Raw genomic sequence first — 20,936 nt, 5'->3', positions numbered from 1 at the left:
CATAGAACAGTGTGGGCGTGGTACAGTGTGTCATAGAACAGTGTGTGCATGGTACAGTGTGTCATAAACCAATGTGGGCGTGGTACAGTATGTCACAGAACAGTGTGGGCGTGGTACAGTGTGTCATTGACCAGTGTGGGCGTGGTACAGTGTGTCATAGAACAGTGTGGGCGTGGTACAGTGTGTCATAGACCAGTGTAGGCGTGGTACATGTGTGTCATAGAACAGTGTGGGCGTGGTACAGTGTATCATAGAATAGTGTAGGCGTGGTACAGTGTATCACAGAACAGTGTGGGCCTGGTACTGTTTCAGAGAACAGTGTAGGCGTGGTACAGTGTGTCATAGAACAGTGTGGGCGTGGTACAGTGTGTCATAGAACATGTGTGGGCGTGGTACTGTGTGTCATAGAACAGTGTGTGCGTGGTACAGTGTGTCATTGAACAATGTGGGCGTAGCACAGTGTGTCACAGAACAGTGTGGGCGTGGTACAGTGTGTCATAGAACAGTGTGGGTATGATACAGTGTGTCATAGAACAGTGTGGGCGTGGTACAGTGTGTCATAGAACAGTGTGTGCGTGGTACAGTGTGTATCAGAACTGTGTGGGCGTGGTACAGTGTCATAGAACAGTGTGGGCGTGGTACAGTGTGTCATAGAACAGTGTGGGTGTGGTACAGTGTGTCATAGAACAGTGTGTGCGTGGTACAGTGTGTCATAAACCAATGTGGGCGTGGTACAGTGTATCATAGAATAGTGTAGGCGTGGTACAGTGTATCACAGAACAGTGTGGGCGTGGTACAGTGAGTCATAGAACAATGTGGGCTTGGTCAGTATGGCATAGACAACTGTGGGCGTGGTACAGTGTGTCACAGAACAGTGTGGGCATGGTACAGTGTGTCATAGATCAGTGTGGGCATGGTACTTTGTCATAGAACAGTGTAGGCGTGGTACAGTGTGTCACAGAACAGTGTGGGCGTGGTACAGTGCGTCATGGAATAGTGTGGGAGTGGTACAGTGTCATAGAACGGTATGGGCGTGTTACAGTGTGTCGTAGACCAGTGGGGGCGTGGTACAGAGTATCATAGAACAGTGTGGGTGTGATACAGTGTGTCACAGAACAGTGTGGGTGAGGTACAGTGATTCATAGACGAGTGTAGGCGTGGTACTGTGTGTCACAGAACAGTGTGGGCGTGGTACAGTGTGTCATAGAACAGTGTCGAAGTGGTACAGATTATCATAGAACAGTGTGGGCGTGGTACAGTGTGTCACAGAACAGTGTGGGCGTGGTACAGTATGTCATCGAACAGTATACGCGTCGTACAATGTGTCACAGAACAGTGTGGGCGTGGTACTGTGTCATAGAACAGTGTGGGCGTGGTACAGTGTGTCACAGAACAGTGTGGGCGTGGTACAGTGTGTCATGGAACTGTGTGTGCGTGTTACAGTGTGTCATAGAACAATGTGGGCGTGGTACTGTGTGTCATGGAACAGTGTGGGCGTGGTACAGTGTGTCATAAACCAGTGTTGGCGTGGTACAGTGTGTCACAGAACAGTGTGGGAGTGGTACAGTGTGTCACAGAACAGTGTGGGCGTGGTACAGTGTGTCATGAAACAGTGTGGGCGTGGTACAGTGTGTCATAGACCAGTGTGGGCGTGGTACAGAGTATCATAGAACAGTGTGGGTGTGATACAGTGTGTCACAGACCAGTGTGGGTGAGGTACAGTGTGTCATAGACGAGTGTAGGCGTGGTACTGTGTGTCACAGAACAGTGTGGGCGTGGTACAGTGTCATAGAACAGTGTGGGCGTGGTACAGTGTGTCATTGAACAATGTGGGCGTGGTACAGTATGTCATAGAACAGTGTGGGCGTGGTACAGTGTGTCATAGAACAGTGTGGGCGTGGTACAGTGTGTCATAGAACAGTGTGGGCGTGGTACAGTGTGTATCAGAACAGTGTGGGCGTGGTACAGTGTGTCATAGACCAGTGTGGGCGTGGTACTGTGCCATAGAACAGTGTAGGCGTGGTACAGTGTGTCACAGAACAGTGTGGGCGTGGTGCAGTGTGTCAGAAAACAGTGTGCGCGTGGTACAGAGTATCATAGAACAGTGCGGCGTGGTACAATGTGTCATAGAACAGTGTGGGCGTGGTACAGTGTGTCATAGACCAGTGTAGGCGTGGTACTGTGTGCCACAGAACAGCGTGGGCGTGGTACAGTGTGTCATAGAACAGTCTGCGCGTGGTACAGAGTATCATAGAACAGTGTGGGCGTGGTACAGTGTGTCATAGAACAGTGTGGGCGTGGTACAGTGTGTCATAGACCAGTGTAGGCGTGGTACTGTGTGTCATAGAACAGTGTGGGCGTGGTACAGTGTATCATAGAATAGTGTAGGCGTGGTACAGTGCATCACAGAACAGTGTGGGCGTGGTACTGTTTCAGATAACAGTGTAGGCGTGGTACAGTGTGTCATTGAACAGTGTGGGCGTGGTACAGTGTATCATAGAACAGTGTGGGCGTAGTACAGTGTGTCATAGAACAGTGTGGGCGTGGTAGAGTGTGTATCAGAACTGTGTGGGCGTGGTACAGTGTGTCATAGAACAGTGTGTGCGTGGTACAGTGTGTCATTGAACAATGTGGGCGTGGCACAGTGTGTCACAGAACAGTGTGGGCGTGGTACAGTGTGTCATAGAACAGTGTGGGCGTGGTACAGTGTGTCATAGAACAGTGTGGACTTGGTACAGTGTGTCATAGAACAGTGTGGGCGTGGTACAGTGTATCATAGAATAGTGTAGGCGTGGTACAGTGTATCACAGAACATTGTGGGCGTAGTACTGTTTCAGAGAACAGTGTAGGCGTGGTACAGTGTGTCATAGAACAGTGTGGGCGTGGTACAGTGTATCATAGAACAGTGTGGGCGTAGTACAGTGTGTCATAGAACAGTGTGTGCGTGGTACAGTGTGTATCAGAACTGTGTGGGCGTGGTACAGTGTGTCACAGAACAGTGTGGGCGTGGTACAGTGTGTCATAGAACAGTGTGGGCGTGGTACAGTGTGTCATAGAACAGTGTGTGCGTTGTACAGTGTGTCATAAACCAATGTGGGCGTGGTACAGTGTGTCACAGAACAGTGTGGGCGTGGTACAGTGTTTTATAGACCAGTGTAGGCGTGGTACTGTGTGTCATAGAACAGTGTGGGCGTGGTACAGTGTATCATAGAATAGTGTAGGCGTGGTACAGTGTATCACAGAACAGTGTGGGCGTGGTACAGTGAGTCATAGAACAATGTGGGCTTGGTCAGTATGGCATAGACCACTGTGGGCGTGGTACAGTGTGTCACAGAACAGTGTGGGCATGGTACAGTGTGTCATAGACCAGTGTGGGCATGGTACTGTGTCATAGAACAGTGTAGGCGTGGTACAGTGTGTCACAGAACAGTGTGGGCGTGGTACAGTGCGTCATGGAATAGTGTGGGAGTGGTACCGTGTCACAGAACAGTGTGGGCGTGTTACAGTGTGTCGTAGACCAGTGTGGGCGTGGTACAGAGTATCATAGAACAGTGTGGGTGTGATACAGTGTGTCACAGAACAGTGTGGGTGAGGTACAGTGTGTCATAGACGAGTGTAGGCGTGGTACTGTGTGTCACAGAACAGTGTGGGCGTGGTACAGTGTGTCATAGAACAGTGTGGGCGTGGTACAGTGTGTCATAGACGAGTGTAGGCGTGGTACAGTGTGTCATTGAACAATGTGGGCGTGGTACAGTGTGTCATAGAACAGTGTGGGCGTGGTACAGTGTGTCATAGAACAGTGTGGGAGTGGTACAGATTATCATAGAACAGTGTGGGCGTGGTACAGTGTGTCACAGAACAGTGTGGGCGTGGTACAGTATGTCATAGAACAGTATAGGCGTCGTACAATGTGTCACAGAACAGTGTGGGCGTGGTACTGTGTCATAGAACAGTGTGGGCGTGGTACAGTGTGTCACAGAACAGTGTGGGCGTGGTACAGTGTGTCACAGAACAGTGTGGGCGTGGTACATTGTGTCATGGAACTGTGTGAGCGTGTTACAGTGTGTCATAGAACAATGTGGGCGTGGTACTGTGTGTCATGGAACAGTGTGGGCGTGTTACAGTGTGTCATAAACCAGTGTGGGCGTGGTACAGTGTGTCACAGAACAGTGTGGGCGTGGTACGGTGTGTCACAGAACAGTGTGGGCGTGGTACAGTGTGTCATGAAACAGTGTGGGCGTGGTACAGTGTGTCATAGACCAGTGTGGGCGTGGTACAGAGTATCATAGAACAGTGTGGGTGTGATACAGTGTGTCACAGAACAGTGTGGGTGAGGTACAGTGTGTCATAGACGAGTGTAGGCGTGGTACTGTGTGTCACAGAACAGTGTGGGTGTGGTACAGTGTCATAGAACAGTGAGGGCGTGGTACAGTGTGTCATTGAACAATGTGGGCGTGGTACAGTGTGTCATAGAACAGTGTGGGCGTGGTACAGTGTGTCATAGAACAGTGTGGGCGTGGTACAGTGTGTCATGAAACAGTGTGGGCGTGGTACAGTGTGTCATAGACCAGTGTGGGCGTAGTACAGAGTATCATAGAACAGTGTGGGTGTGATACAGTGTGTCATAGACGAGTGTAGGCGTGGTACTGTGTGTCACAGAACAGTGTGGGCGTGGTACAGTGTCATAGAACAGTGTGGGCGTGGTACAGTGTGTCATTGAACAATGTGGGCGTGGTACAGTGTTTCATAGAACAGTGTGGGCGTGGTACAGTGTGTCATAGAACAGTGTGGATGTGGTACAGTGTGTCATAGAACAGTGTGGGCGTGGTACAGTGTGTATCAGAACAGTGTGGGCGTGGTACAGTGTGTCATAGAACAGTGTGGGCGTGGTACAGTGTGTCATAGAACAGTGTGGGCGTGGTACAGTGTGTCATAGAACAGTTTGGGTGTTGTATAGTGTTGTCATGGGGCAGTGTGGGCGTGGTACAGTGTGTAATTGAACAGGGTGGGCGTGGTACAGTATCATAAAACAGTGTGTCATAGAACAGTGTGGGCGTGGTACAATGTGTCATAGAACAGTGTGGGCGTGGTACAGTGGGTCATAGAACAGTGTGGGCGTGGTACAGTGTGTATCAGTTTGGCGTGGTACATTGTGTCATAGAACAGTGTGGGCGGGGTACAGTGTGTCATAGAACAGTGTGGGCGTGGTACAGTGTGTCATAGAACAGTGTGGGCATGGTACAGTGTGTCATAGAACAGTGTGGGCATGGTACAGTGTGTCATAGAACAGTGTGGGCGTGGCACAGTATATGTGTGGTACAGTGTAGGCGTGGCACAGTGTAGGCGTGGTGCAGTTTAGGCGTGGCACAGTGTATTCGTAGCACAGTGTATGTGTGACACAGTGTAGTTTTGGCACAGTGTAGGCGTGGTACAGTGAAGGCGTGGTACAGTGTAGTTGTGGCACAGTGTAGGCGTGGTGCAGTGAAGGCGTGGTACAGTGTAGGTGTGGTACAGTGTAGGTGTGGCACAGTGTAGGCGTGGCACAGTGTAGGCGTGGCACAGTGTAGGCGTGGCACAGTGTAAGTGTGGCACAGTGTAGGCGTGGCACAGTGTAAATGTGGCTCAGTGTAAGTGTGGCACAGTGTAGAGGTGGCACAGTGTAGGTGTGACACAGTGTAGGCGTGGCACAGTGTAGGCGTGGCACAGTGTAGGCGTGGCGCAGTGTTAGTGTGGGAGAGTGTAGACGTGGTACAGTGTAAGTGTGGCACAGTGTAGACGTGGCGCAGTGTTAGTGTGGCAGAGTGTAGACGTGGTACAGTGTAGATGTGGCACAGTGTAGATGTGGCACAGTGTAGATGTGGCATAGTGTAGGTGTGGCACAGTGTAGACGTGGTAGTCATGGCGGTGGTGAGCGTTGGAAAGTCTGTACCACCAGTCTGGGTGTATAGTGTGAGTGAGTGAGTGAGTGAGTGAGTGAGTGAGTGAGTGAGTGAGTGAGTGAGTGAGTGAGTGAGTGAGTGAGTGAGTGAGTGAGTGAGTGAGTAAGTGAGTGAGTGAGTGAGTGAGTGAGATTGTGTGTGTTTGTGTTTCTTACCTATTTTGTCTGCGAGGGATGAGCTCCACCATCCTTGCTTGTGTGCGCGTGTCATGATGGACAGGTGTAAATGAGTAAATAGTAAACAACGCGACTAATGAGGTGAGTATGCAAACAACGCGACTAATGAGTATGTGAGACAACACACACACGATGAGCTGACGATGAGCACGAGCAACAACGAGGTCTGTGAAAACATGAAAGGGGGGGGGGGCGGTGCATGTGTGAAAGTGAATGAACGCAAGTGGACGATTGGGGGGGTGATAGTGAACAATTTAGAATGAATGCAGTGATTGCTGGTGCTAGTTGTTGTTGTAGTGGTATTGGTGGTTGTGGTGGTTGTGGTGCTAAAGAGGGTACAATACGGAGGGCTACTACACCTACTGATGAGCCAGAGACAAGGAGTGGGCTCACAGATCGCTTGCGTTACCTCCTGCGGCCCCTCCCTGGAGTAGTGTCACCCTCAGGTGGCCCTCGTCGTCCACTCCTACCGATTTGGAGCAAATGAAGAGACAACTGCACGCCAGCACGAAGAGGCATCCTGGCAGGATGGTCGCCACTAGCAGGATGGTGGTGGTCCTTTGCGGGTCGAATTTGCCGATGACGAAGTTCTGGCTCTTGTCGGTGATGTAGCAGGGGTAGCGATCCGGGGTCATGCCGTCGAAGCCGTCGTGGGCGTGCGTCTCAAAGAAGGCTGTGCATTCCTTACGCAAGGTGTTGACGCAGCCCTCAGGGTTTATGCGTAGCTGGGTGTTGTTCATAACGCGTAGCGTGTGTTCCGGTGGGATGACCCACTCCGAGCGGTTGCCCAGGTTCTGATGCAGCTGCAAGAGCATCATGTAGTCTTTCAGGCCCTGCAGGTCTTCCGCGCTCCCTAATGTGGCGTTGAAACAGTCCGCAGACAGGAGGTCGTAGGTTGTCTTGCCTGTCACTTTCTCCACGTACGAACAGAAGATAAGGAGCGCCACCTTTTTGTCACGCCACTCCTGACTGTTGCTGACGGACTCGATACTGGATGTGGTGTTGAAGGTACTGTTGTCTGGGGAGTCCATGGACGAGCAAGCCGTGGCCACTAGTCTTTCCCGACTAAAAATTATAACATTCCGTTCTCGCATTTCAAGTTTCGTGCATTTCCGTTCACAGTCGCGCCAATACTTGTTGATCTCTTTCAGGTGGTGGCACTTGCCGGCCTTACAGGAATATACCCCGTTAAGCCTGTCTTCGCACTTTTCCTCATTGCACTGGACTGGATTTCGATCTACTTTACGACTGTGACACATAAATGCAGGTGTGATGTTTCTGCACTCGTTTTCACCATCTTTAGTACAGTAGTAGAGGCCGGTTAGATCTTTACACTGTCCTCTCTTACAGTACCTAATGTGGGTTACATTGACGTCGAGCGCCGAGCAGGCGTCGTCAGATATATCAACGCAGTCCCGAAAGTTGACTTTTGACCCGTTGTTACGTACCATGACGTTGATCTGCATGCATGTGCCAGAGCCCTTGGACAGGCACCACTCGCCGCACGTCGACCAATTACAAGGCAGTTTCTTGTTCCCCGAGGCTAAGTCTTTAGCTTCTACCGTCGTGCACATTATGGGCGTCATTTTAAAGCCCATTGCCAGTTCATCTTTCGAAGGAATAATGACGATAACTGTCAGGTAAAGTAGCGATACCCCTGACAAGATGGCCACCATTTGACACACGCATATACCTAAACAAATCTGCTTTTCGGCAGTCATCTTTGCGAGACGTTGGCTTTACACCAGACTAGAAACAAGTAACAACGAGTGTGTTTGTAGAGGTCAGAGCCAGAAAGCACCGTCCACCACAACAACTGGCCGCCTGTGTTCGCGCCTCGACCATCAATGTTGTCTCAGGAATTTGTCTGCATGGCGGCAGGACCGTCAGGCGGGGACATGCTCGCTCACGCACTCCTCACTCACGCAATGTTTCCCCCCACACGCATAATGAGCAACCACTGTTAGGGTTCCTGCTGTATTTCCTTCAAGTCCGCCTCCCTCAGCGTCGACGTTTCAACCACCGCATAATCGGAAACTCTGAGAATTTTCATGAGTGGCGAAGTAAAGATGGCGTGCGAGTAACTGGCGCAAGCGCCGCTCGCCCACGACTGTGGAACCTCAAGGAAGCTAACTATATAAATATTTTTTCCTTCAATCTCAAAAGCTTCATCTACTTTTTAATAAGGAATTTGTATAATACTAAGCTTAAACTTTAAAATGTTATTGTCATTAAGCAATTGTTTATATACCTATGTATCCGCCAAAGCAATACATAGCGGATACATAGGTGTTTGCACCACACATGCGCACACAATGCGCATGTGTGGTGCAAGCACTGCAGTAGTCCGCCTGGGACGATGCCATCATCCCAACATTTATTTTTTCCCGTCTATATCTAGCTGAATTTTGTATGTGGCTTTGCAGATATGAAAAGGTAAGCAATCTCCTGGTAAACAAAGAATCTTTCACGTAAATTTTTAAGCGAAACAAAGCGAAAAAAGAACGGATGTATGAATGGAGATTGACAGGGCGGGGATCAATACTTGGGTTGGACCTCCACTGCAGCTGCCGTTCTCTCTCGGTGCAGCGCTTCCATTTTCTCTTACACGTGACTAAAATTTTATTTTCACCAGCCGCCTATTTGTGTCCTATTACTATACAGAAATTAACCCATCCTCTTGTTTAGACAGAACTTTTTCTGTGTGAACCATCGTACATATATTAACGTAATGGACAATTAGACTCTAGAACTTGGTACTATTCACTTTACAATCCGGAAAAAAATAAAGCTAAAACCAAACTTAAATATTCCTAGGCCTAGTATAGCAAATATATGTACCATTTTAAGTCTCAGATTGCGTGTATTAGGCCTAGGATGGTTAGGTCAGGTTTTATTATTAACAAATACAAAAACTTTTCCTGTCTGTCCAAATTCAATAGTACCAAACTGTACCAAGTAATCTACTTGGTAGATTACTGTTAAATACTGGTAGAAAAGTGTTAATTTCGTTTCTACCCAACACTGCATGGCCTAACTACTGCCCCAGCAAAAGTTAAGTGCATGGAGACTTAATATGCCATAACTCACAGCGAATCTCAACAGCAATCAACCACAATTAACCAATTTTCATTGTGCCTGTCTATCGACGACTCTCTTGCCAATCGTTTCACTATACGCCTAACCCCACTACCATTCTCCAAGTATCTACCTCTGGAAACATTAACAAAAATCTATCGCCGAAAACTTGCCCAAACACAGCAGCAAGCAAGGTAGGGGTGCCTCTCGCTCTTTATCCATAACACCAAGAGACCTGAATGAACCACTGGCACCGCTGCATTCTTCGCCAATGTTGGTAAACACAGCATCCGCTCCCCTTCCTCTCTGCCAGTCCCCGCCTTCATCTCAACTCAATACCCAAGCTTTAGAATTCATTCAATCTATGGCGCCCTGTTCAAACTTCAAACCATTGAAGAGTAACCCATGGCTGCAGAAACTGCACAACCTTGTCCTCCTGCAATCTGAAGCAATTTCAGCCCTCCAAGCCACAGTTACCCAATAACAACAACAAACTATAGACCGCCTCCTTGAATCGTCGACGAATAACAACCAAGAAATTCTCAACTTACAAGCTGTTGCAGACGATGCAATGGATCAAATACATAAGATCAAAGCCGATGAAACCCAATCAACTCAAAGTGACTTCCTTCAAAAGCTGGAAAAATGAATAAATCTTCAGATTCACCAGGCGGCTTCCGAAGACGACCAAGAGCAGCAACACCTTCATGACTCCCTGATAATTAGCACTGCTGATCTACCTGATGAACAACAAGGTGAGAATTGTTGTAATGTAGCCCACATCCTAATTAATTCAAAGATCAAAGTCAACGTTGATATCAAATCAGCTGTCAGGATAGATAAAAACAGTTCCCGTAGCAGTAGGAGAATGCTTATCAAACTTGCAAATCCCGCTATTAAGTCTGACCTCATACAATCAGCTGCTAAGCAAAAAACCAACCTCTACATAAATGAGTGCCTTACAAAGCAGCGTGGATCACTCCTCTTCAGGCTGCGTAAAATTCGAAAACTAAACCCCTGGTCTTATCAAGCAGTGCTACACTAGGAATGGAACGATCATTGTAAAGAAGGAAAGTGCAGGAAAATATATGAAATAAAGTGTGACCAACAACTACTGGCCTTCTTTAATGATTGGGGGTATATCTGAAAACCTGAACCCGCCTAATGCCAATACTGAAAATAACTCTTGAGTGTTAGAGCCTTACCTAACCTTGTCCAAGGCGCTGTCTCTGCCTTACCGTTTAACTAATGTTCTCTCATCCATATAAGTTCCTAAGTAATCAGTTAAGTCTCCATGCACTTACGTAAGCATCTACCTCAGTATCATTGTAAAATTTTACTCTTAAATCTAATCTTACCCTGTTCTTTTTAAATTGTAATTTTAATTAAACTTTGATTTATGTCAGCTATTAAAATTAATTATTGAGCTCATTTTGTTGTCTTAAGTTCATACTAATTATAGGTTCAAAACTAAGCTATATAAAATTAATTATCTTTAAGATTATTTTACTTTACGATTATCATGTGTCTCATTATTTTTTGTTATATATTAATCTTGACAGTCCCTACTGATTTTGGTTTTCTCCTTTTTCTTCTCTTTTTTTTCACCTAACTTCTGTATCCTTCCTGGGTATCTAGGGTGATCTTTATTATACTTCTAATTGTTTCTATTTTTATGCATTTATTGTTGTGTTTTGCAATAATAATTCTCTAATTACAGTAGATTTTGTATTTATGTAAGCATCTACCTCAGTATTATAGCAAAATTTTACTCATTAATATAATTTTACCCTGTTATTTTTTTTTATTTTAAATTTAATTGTAATGTGATTTATACATCATTTATTGTAATTAATTATTGAGCTCATTATGTTTTCTTAAGTTTATACTAATTATAGGTTCACAACTAAGCTATATAAAATAATTTATCTTTAAGATTATTTTACTTTACGATTATTATTTGTCTTATTATTTTTGCTATATATCAATCTTGTCATCCTACTGATTTTTTATCTTCTCTCTTAACCTAACTTCTGTATCCTTCCTGGCCATCTACGGTAATCTTCACTCTACTTCTAATTGTTTCTATTTTTTGTGTTCTTACATTTATTGTTGTGTTTTGCTATAATTACTTTCTATTTACAGCAGATTTAGTATTTAACTGTTCCTGTAATTGCTTGTCTTATTGTATCGTGACCCCATTGCATCTACATGCGTACTGATATTGATCCTGATCGAAATCTTCTGTCTCATATCCACACTAATCAGCACATTGACCATCATTATTGCAGGTATTACACAGCTAATCTTGCAAAAAAACAAACTCCTAAATAGCACCTGCTTCTCAGTTTACAACCAAAATGTTAGATCCCTTTGTAAACATTTTGAGGATATAAATGCACTACTCACAGCACTAGGTACTAAATTATCTTTCATTATTTTAACGGAAACCTGGCTAAGTAAAGACTATACCCAACTCTACAACTTAGTTGGTTATAAAGCCATTCACAACTGCAGGCCTAATAAAAAAGGAGGTGGTACAGCAATATATTACAAAGATACCTTCATCTGCAATAGTGTCATTAGTGATAGAGGCGACTATAGACACATTAGTGATAGAGGCGACTATTGTGAATATACCTTTGCCAAGTTCTCCAGTAAATCCCTTAAATCCTCCTTGACTATCAGTGCCATGTATAGATTTCCCAATACCAACATAGCTTCATTCTCAGATAATGTAAGGAATCTTATCATAAATATCAATCTCAACAAAAATCACATCATTTTAGGAGATGATTTCAATATTGACCTGGGTCTACAAAATAACCGTCTAGTTGACTATTTTCATAACAGCATGAACTCCTGTATGCTAATCTCCACAATCACCAAGCCCACCCGAATCACTCAAACGTCTGCCACTACCTTGGATCACTTATGGACTAATATAACAGCTCCCCTTACATCTGGGATAATCTATGACAGAACAACTGACCACTATCCTACCTTCCTCATAGCAAACATGGACATAACACCACCAGAAAGCAAGAAACTCTCATTCAGGCTACACAGTGAATCAGCTTTAGGCAATCTCTCAAATGCACTTCACAATATTAACTGGGAATCTGAATTCAATAATACACAGGATATAAACTCATTAACTAACCTCTTTCTCTCCAAGACTCTAAGCCTCTACAACACTCACTGTCCCCTCCTTACCAAACAAGTAACTGACAAAGGAAAAAACAATCCGTGGCTCACAAGTGGCATATTCAAATCAATCAACAAAAAACATGAATATGAAAAGAAATTTAGGATTGGCCTAATTACAAAGGAAGCAGTTAAAAGGTACTCATCATTGCTTACCAGTATCATAAGAAAAGCTAAACTTTCTTATTATGAGACTAGATTCAAAGAAGCAAAAGGCAATATGAAAAGCACATGGAAAACCATCTCTAATATCCTAGGAACTAAACAACACTCCCACAACCAGATAATACTCTCTAAGGATGGTTATACACCGTCAACTGATTTAGAAATGACAAATGAATTTAATAGCTTCTTTTCATCGGTTGGTGCTAACCTTGCTAGTAAAATCCCACAGACTCAGACACATATCAACACATATCTCTCAGGCAGTTTTCCAAACTCTCTTCTTCTTTCACCAGTCAGCCCGGCAGATGTTGTGTCCCTCATACACTCACTAAAAACCAAGGCTGGGAACATCAGTGAAATCCCATCTATTGTATACAAGAGTGTCTCCCATGCCCTTGCGCCACCTATAGCTCTGCTGTTCAACAAATCCCTAGTGTCATACCTTCCCTGATATCCTTAAAAAAAGCTAGAGTAACGCCAGTTCATAAAGGAAGCAATCCGGCAGACATAAACAATTATAGACCAATATCAAACCTACCAATACTATCAAAAATATTTGAAAAAATTATCTACAAACAGCTCTACTCCTACCTCGTAAAATTCGACATACTCAGCCCCTCTCAGTTTGGCTTCCGCTCCCAAAAGAGTATCAACGATGCAATTATTAGTCTCCTTGATATAATTTACTCAGCCCTTGATAAAAATGAGGTTCCGATTGGACTCTTCACTGACCTGAGAAAGGCTTTAAACACTGTTAATCACAACTACCTCTTACGTAAACTCCATCATTATGGAATCCGAGGTCATGCCCTGAACTATATCCAATCCTATCTTAGTGATAGACACCAATGTGTAGCCATCAATGATATAACCTCTCCCACTCTACCAATAACCGTTGGAGTGCCACAGGGCAGCATCTTGGGACCTCTCCTATTTCTTATGTACATCAATGATCTGCCTAATGTCACCAACATTCTGAAACCTATATTGTTTGCTGATGATACTACCCTCATCTACTCTAACCCCCAACCCACATACACTAAATAATGTTGTTAATAATGAACTAAAAAAAGAGTCCACTTATGGATGTCAACCAACAAACTAACACTTAACATAGAAAAGACCTACTACATCTTATTTGGAAGCAACTCAACAAATGCAATTTAGCTTCAGATAGACAATGTTAACATTAGTAGTAAAAATGATGGATAGTTTCTTGGCCTATTCCTAGACAAGAGACTCAACTTCAGCACCCACATACAACACATAACTAAGAAAGTCTCTAAAACAGTTGGTATACTCTCCAAAATCAGATATTATGTACCTAACTCTGCTCTCATTTCACTATATTATGCACTAATCTATCCCTATCTTAATTATGGTATCTGTGCATGGGGTTGAACCACAGCAAACCTCATAAACATTATCTCATTCCACGCATTCTCTTGTGTCGACTACATTTACAAAACCCTGTTCTTAAATGCAAATCCTGCTCTGAAACTCTCCCTGGACAGATGTAATAGGACCCATTATCACCACACCAGAAATAAATATCTCTTTGATATCCCCAGAGTCAAACTTAATCTGTGCAAACACTCTATGCAAATAAAGGGACCTAGTCTATGGAACTCATTTCCTAATGAATTGAAAAGCTGTCCAACTTTTGCGTCATTCAAAAACAAAACTAAAAAGTACCTAATTTTATCTTCATAGTTTTCTACCTTGTTGCTTTAAAATTGCACTGTATCTAGTGCTGCCCATTCTCTCAATCTTCATGTACCCAATCCAAACAACTTTACCATTGTGATCATTACTGTCTTAAATGTGCTTTCAATTTGCTGTATGGTGCCTATAATTTTCGTTTAAATTACCAATCAAGCTGTCAATACAATCAATCAGAGCTTTAATATACCAATGTGCTTTAATATACCTACTAATCTCTCTCATCTCATTTTTTCTTTCTTGCAATGTATCTGTTATCATTATATTAATTCCATTAGAATTTACCTACTTAAAATTATCTGTTAGATTAAGGACCTGCCTGAAACGCTGAGCGTACTAGTGGCTTTACAAGATTGTAAATACTATGCTATGTATCCTCACAAACCCAATGTACCTTCTTGTATATAAATTAATAAATAAAATAAATAAATAAATAAATAAAACTTTCTAATTGTCCATTATGTCAATATATGTACGATAGCCCACATCGTTACTGTAAGTACTATCTGATCAGGAGGATGGGCCTGCCAGAAAGTACTCCAGGGGTAAGTTATTGTGTCGGGGACAGGCAGCCTACTAGTATGTACAGTACATACACACGATAGGCTTATATCAAGGTCAACTTCCACCACCACCCCCCCCCCCCTTCCTCAAAGGTTGAACAACTGACCGTTCCAACGATGCAACCCCCCCCCCCCACAACGAGCTAATTCCCGGATACCTATTTTACTGCTAAGTGAACAGTTGCATTAGGTGATAGGAAATGTGCCCAACCACTTACTATCCCGTCCGGTATTCCCGATTCTGACTGCACATCCAAAACGTGTTCAGTTAAAAAATGAAGTTTTTGTTCACTGCACATCCTCTTATGTGTACTCTATATATTAAAACTGAACTTTAATGTCAATCCTGACCTTAAAAGTTTCCTAGAAGGTTGTAACAGAACTCATGGGCATCACACCAGAAACAAATACCTATTTCATATTCTCAAGTCGATTGTGTAGACCCTACCCGTAGACCCTTCACAATCGACTTGAAAATGGTCCAGGACGGACCGAAACGTCGTCGTCCCTTCACTTTCTAGTGTGTGGTTTTGATCAACATATTTCAGCCACGTTATTGTGACTCCTCGTCTGCATTAGGTAAGGTTAATTTGTCTTTAGAGCACGAATAAAATATTTTCCGGTTTGTCTAAATTCAATAGTAACAATTTCTAAATTTTTAATTGCATTGTACGTCGGTATATGTACTATTGTATTCATCGTTCCTATAAGTACTACCAATACAGGAGGTTGAGCCGGTACATTAGAGGCTAGCTATGACTCCATCTAGTGTGAACTACATTAACTAGATAAACTTGACTAGAGAGGGCTAGATGGTTAGTCATACAAGGAATCAGGAGAGAACATGAAATACGAGCCTATTCCATCATCCTGCACTTGCAGACTGTGTGTGTGTGTGTGTGTGTGTGTGTGTGTGTGTGTGTGTGTGTGTGTGGTGTGTGTGTGTGTGTGTGTGTGTGTGTGTGTGTGTGTGTGTGTGTGTGTGTGTGTGTGTGTCTCAAACACAAGAATATCTTCCAGTATTCGTTAGACCACACACACACACACACACACACACACACACACACACACACACACACACACACACACACACACACACACACACACACACACACACACACCTCAAGCACTGCATCATAAAACTCAAGAAATGCCTTCGTTAGGCTAAGGTTTATTTAACAGAGTAGATATGGCGTGGAAGGGCATGACGTTGGGAAGATCTTGGACGCTACTGTAGTCGGGTGCACGAAAGGCAAATTAAATAAGTTAATTAACAACACACATGTCCACTCCGTAGCCTAAACAACATTACGGTTCAATTTGTTGATTCATTACGTATAGTAATCCCCCCCCCCCGCTACCGTCCACAGGATGGACACGGGGGGGGGAGGGGAGGGGGTCCATAATGAACTAAATTAACGAATCGCTGCATCTTTCCCATTTCCTTTCCATATCACTCTTACCCCTTCATAATGCGCCCTATTTATTTCCTCCCCTTCCGGTACCATTCCCACCTCCATCCCTCGCTACAGTTTCCTGACCCGAACATTTTATCAAGTCGAGGTTATACACAGTGTAGCACTTTGTGTACCCTCCACCAGGTTGTTCAACGCCCCCCCCCCCCCCCCCCCCACACACACATATACTCCATCCTGGAGTATGCGGCCCCAGCATGGAGCCCGAATCTTAGTCAAACATAAGACGAAGCTGGAAAAAGTTCCGAGGTAGTGCCACTAGGCTAGTCCCAGAACTAAGAGACAGAAGTTACGTGGGAAGGCTGCGTGAAATGCACCTCACGTCGCTGGAAGACAGGAAAGCTCGTTGAGACATGATCACTACCTACAAAATTTTCAGAGGAATTGACAGGATAGATAAAGATAAACTGTTTAACACGGGTGGTACGCGAACAAGGGGGGACACAGGTGGAAACTGAGTACCCAAATGAGCCACAGGGACGTTAGAAAGAACTTTTTCAGTATCAGAGTAATTAACAGATGAAAATGCATTAGGCAGTGATGTGGTGGAGGCTGACAGTCAAATGTAGATATGATAGAACCCAGTAGGCTCAGGAATCTGTACACCAGTTGATTGACAGTTGAGAGGCGGGACCAAAGAGCCAGAGCTCAACCCCCGCAAGCACAACTAGGCGAGTACACACACACACGCACACGCACACACACACACACACACACACACACACACACACACACACACACACACACACACACACACACGCACACACACACACACACACACAAGTCCCTGAGCTAGGAGAGGCGGCAACAAAGCACGCAGCCTTTTAAAAGTTTGAAATTACCAGAGATGAGCTCAAGAAGCACCTGTTGGATCTGGACGTGAGAAAGGTTGTTGGACCGGACTGGAATCTCACCATGGGTTACCTTACCTTGAACTGAAGAGTGTGCAGAGGTACTTTGCTTGCCACTCTCCATGGTGTATAGTAAGTCACTGGAGACGGGAGACCTACCAGAAATATGAAAGACTGCTAATGTAGTCAAAAATATACAAAAAGGGTGATAGGCAAGAGGCACTGAACTACAGGCCAGTGTCCTTAACTTGTATACCATTCAAGGCGATGGAGATTGTGAGGAAACCTAATAGCACATCTGGAAACAATTGCTTCATGACACCACCATCATGGGTTCAGGGATGTCAAATTTTGCCTCACAGGTTTAGTAGAATACTGCGATCAGGTGACAAAGATTCAGCAAGAAAGAGAAGGATTGGCAGAGTGCATTTTCTTGGACTGTTGAAAAGCCTTTGACATAGTACCTCATAAGAGGTGCATAAGTTGGAGAAACAGTCAAGAGTAACTGGTAGGGTGCTCCAGTGGATGAGAGAGTACCTAAGTAATAGGAAGCAGAGAGTTACTGTGAGGGGTGAGACCTCAGATTGGCGTGATGTCACCTGTGGAGTCCCACAGGGCTCTGTACTCGGTCCTATCTTGTTTCTGATATACGTAAATGATCTCTCAGTGGGTATAGACTCATTCCTCTTAATGTTTGCTGACGATGCCAAAATTACGAGAAGGATTAAGACAGAAGAGGACAGCATGAGGCATCAAGAAGACCTGGACAAACTGAAGGAATGGTCCAACAAATGGGTGTTAGAGTCTAACCCGAGCAAATGTAAAGTAATGAAGATAGGTGTAGGGTACAGGAGGCTAGATACTAGGTACCATTTGGGAGAATATATTCTTTAAGAATCGGAGAGTGAGAAAGACCAGAGGGTTGATAACATACCAGACTTGTCCACAGGTGGAAACTGAGTACACAGATCAGCCATAGAGATATGAGAAAGAGCGTTTCAGTGTCAGAGTAGTTAACAAATGGAATGCATTAGCAAGTGATGTGGTGGAGGCTGACTCTATACACAGTTTTAAATGTAGATATGATGGTGGTGGAGGTGGTGGTGGGGATGGCGGGTGTAGGTGAGGTGGTGGAGGTAGGAGGTAGTGGTGGTGGTGGTTGTGGTGGAGGTGGTGGTGGGTGGAGGAGATGGTGGGAGTGGTGGTGGTAGTGGTGGTGATGGAGGTGGTGGTGGTGGGTGGAGGTGATGGTGGTAGTGGTGGTGATGGAGGTGGTGGTGATGGTGGTGGGTGGAGGTGGTGGTGGTAGTGGTGGTGGGTGGAGGCGATGGTGGTAGTGGTGGTGATGGAGGTGCTGGTAGTGGTGGTGGTGATGGAGGTGGAGGTGATGGTGGTGGTGGTAGTGGTGGTGATGGTGGTAGTAGTGGTGGTGATGGTTGTGGTGGTGGTGGTGATGGTGGTAGTGGTGGTGATGGAGGTGACGGTGGTAGTGGTGGTGGGTGGTGGTGATGGAGGTGGAGGTGATGGTGGTAGTGGAGGTGATGGTGGTAGTGGTGGTGATGGAGGTGGAGGTGATGGTGGTAGTGCAGGTGACGGTGGTAGTGGTGGTGGGTGGAGACGGCAAGACAAAGAATATTAAGGGTAGGTGGAGGAATGTGGACATGGGAGGGTGGGTTGGGGTGTAGTGTGGGGTGTGTACAGGTTTGTACAGGTGTGTGTGGTGTGTACAGGTGCGTGTAGCGTACAGGTGTGTGGTGCACAGATGTGCACTGTTACAGGTGTGTGGTGCAAAAAAGGTGTGTACAGGTGTTCAGTGTGAACAGGTGCTCAATGTGTAAAGGTGGTGTGTATGTGTACAGGTGTGTAAATGCATACTGTACTGTAGGTGTGCAGTATACAGGTATGAGGCGTGTCTTCAGGAGTGTACAAGGGGTGTGATGTGTATAGGAGTGATGTTTGTAGCTGTATGTACAAGTGTGTATTCAGGTACGTGATGTATACAGATGAGTATAGACAGATAGCTCGACACAGGATTAGCTAGTCGGCTGGGTGGATGGGCGATTAGCTCATCATTCATGGTGCGGCTAGGTGTGTGACCGGGCAGCTGGGACGTCCCCTGGGGACACTGGCTGGCTGGGTGTGGCTAGGAGTGGGGTGGTGGTGGTGGTGGGGTGGTGGTGGTAGGGTGGTGGTGGTGGGGTGGTGGTGGGGGGTGGTGGTGGGGGGGTGGTGGTGGGGGGGGGGGTGGTGGGGTGGTGGTGGTGGTGGTGGTGAAGGCGCAGGTGAGCGTGGTAGGGGTGTGGCTGGGTGTGGCACCGGCGGCAGGTGCCAGACAGCAGTGTGGCGACACAATGACCGTTGCCAACCACACCCACCAACCAACCAACCAGCACCGTCAATACCAGCTCCGACACTCACTACCACCACCACCACCAACACCCTCCACTCACTCCTCGTGGCTTGCCACAATACCCAAAATTCTTCATTTGTTCATTAAAAGAATGAAAAACCATATTTACCACGAGTTTAAAATTGGCGGAATTCCGCCACACAATCGTTTCTGGAGAGAAGGTTCCCTTGTAAACGTACTCCTTATATCCTGTGTAGGATATACAACATATATATATATATATATATATATATATATATATATATATATATATATATATATATATATATATATATATATATATATATATATATATATATATATATATATATACACACACAAATTGTCAACCACACTATCGTGGAAATAAACACGCCATTCACTTAGGCACTAGGAAAATCGAGACTGGGCAGACGGTGAAGAAGGAACGGCAGGAGAGAGAAGGCGAGGCTACGGGTCACCTTGTTGCTCAGTTTGCAATAACATCTTAAGGAGATAAACATTGTGATTAATAAATTAATCACAAGATTATACGAGCTATTCTGTTGGAGAACAGTAACGAGGCGACAGCTGTCACGTACAACCCACCAACTGTCTGATGACACCGAGACAAGGGTGAGATGACAGCAACATGACAGAAGGACACTAAGGCAAGAGTAAGATGACAGCAAAATGACAGGATACCAAGACAGACAGAATGACAGCAGAAGAACAAGCCTGAAACCTTTAGAAAGGACATCGTGTGTTGCGGACATCACAGACCAAAAGGACTGATAATTTGAGGTACAAGTCGCAGAGACTAACAAGACTCCGAGAGACCGTCTTCGTCGTCAACATTAATACAGATATCAATTTGAAGAATCTCTGGGAGCCAGCGACTGTGTCGAAGTCAATTGTTATGAAAGAATATTGATAGTAAATCATTTCTGGATTAGCTATATTAGTCTTAAAGAGGAACGATAGCCTAATTTAGGTGTTACAAAATTTGTCATTAAATCTATCCCGTGAAAGTCAACGGAGTCTGAAAACCCCAATACAAATATCTTCCGGACTAAAAGAGTCATAGGCTATTGGACTAAAAGAATCAGGCTATTAGACTAAAAGAGTCATAGGCTATTGGACTAAAAGAATCAGGCTATTGGACTAAAAAAGTCATAGGCTATTGGACTAAAAGAGTCATAGGCTAAAATTTTCCTAGCTAACCCTTCACTGTAAATATGTACAGTTGGTGTTCCAGGCCCAAACTATTCACACATAAATGTTCCACACACCTGTACTGTAAACATCAGAACGGTTCACATATAGACGTTCCTCCCCTAAGCATTTCTCTGGACATTCTACTCCCAAGCGAGCCATTTGTATTGGTTCCAA

The 20,936-nt window shown here is 45.0% G+C and overlaps 1 protein-coding gene across 6 annotated transcripts in view; it reads right to left on the bottom strand.

Annotated features, from left to right (window-relative positions):
* Nucleotides 1-20,936, bottom strand: part of LOC123745217 (uncharacterized) — a 96,364-nt gene that overhangs the window by 30,705 nt on the left and 44,723 nt on the right. For 2 of the 6 annotated variants that reach the window (XR_011228007.1, XM_045725551.2), the window contains exon 1: nt 6,479-8,223. The exons of 1 other annotated variant lie outside the window; for it this stretch is intronic. Coding sequence is in view for 3 of the 5 variants with exons in the window: in XM_045725551.2 (XP_045581507.1) it covers nt 6,505-7,836 (1,332 nt within the window). In the remaining 2 variants the exon portion in view is untranslated. Of the gene's footprint in view, nt 1-6,474; nt 8,224-20,936 lie in introns of those variants that run through there. 3 more of the 6 variants (XR_011228006.1, XM_045725530.2, XM_069321963.1) reach the window with 2 other exon arrangements.

This window comes from Procambarus clarkii, chromosome 10, assembly GCF_040958095.1.
Source record: "Procambarus clarkii isolate CNS0578487 chromosome 10, FALCON_Pclarkii_2.0, whole genome shotgun sequence".
Taxonomy (NCBI): domain Eukaryota; kingdom Metazoa; phylum Arthropoda; class Malacostraca; order Decapoda; family Cambaridae; genus Procambarus; species Procambarus clarkii.
Note: the sequence above shows the minus strand (reverse complement) of the source record. Positions and strands in the feature narration are given on the sequence as shown.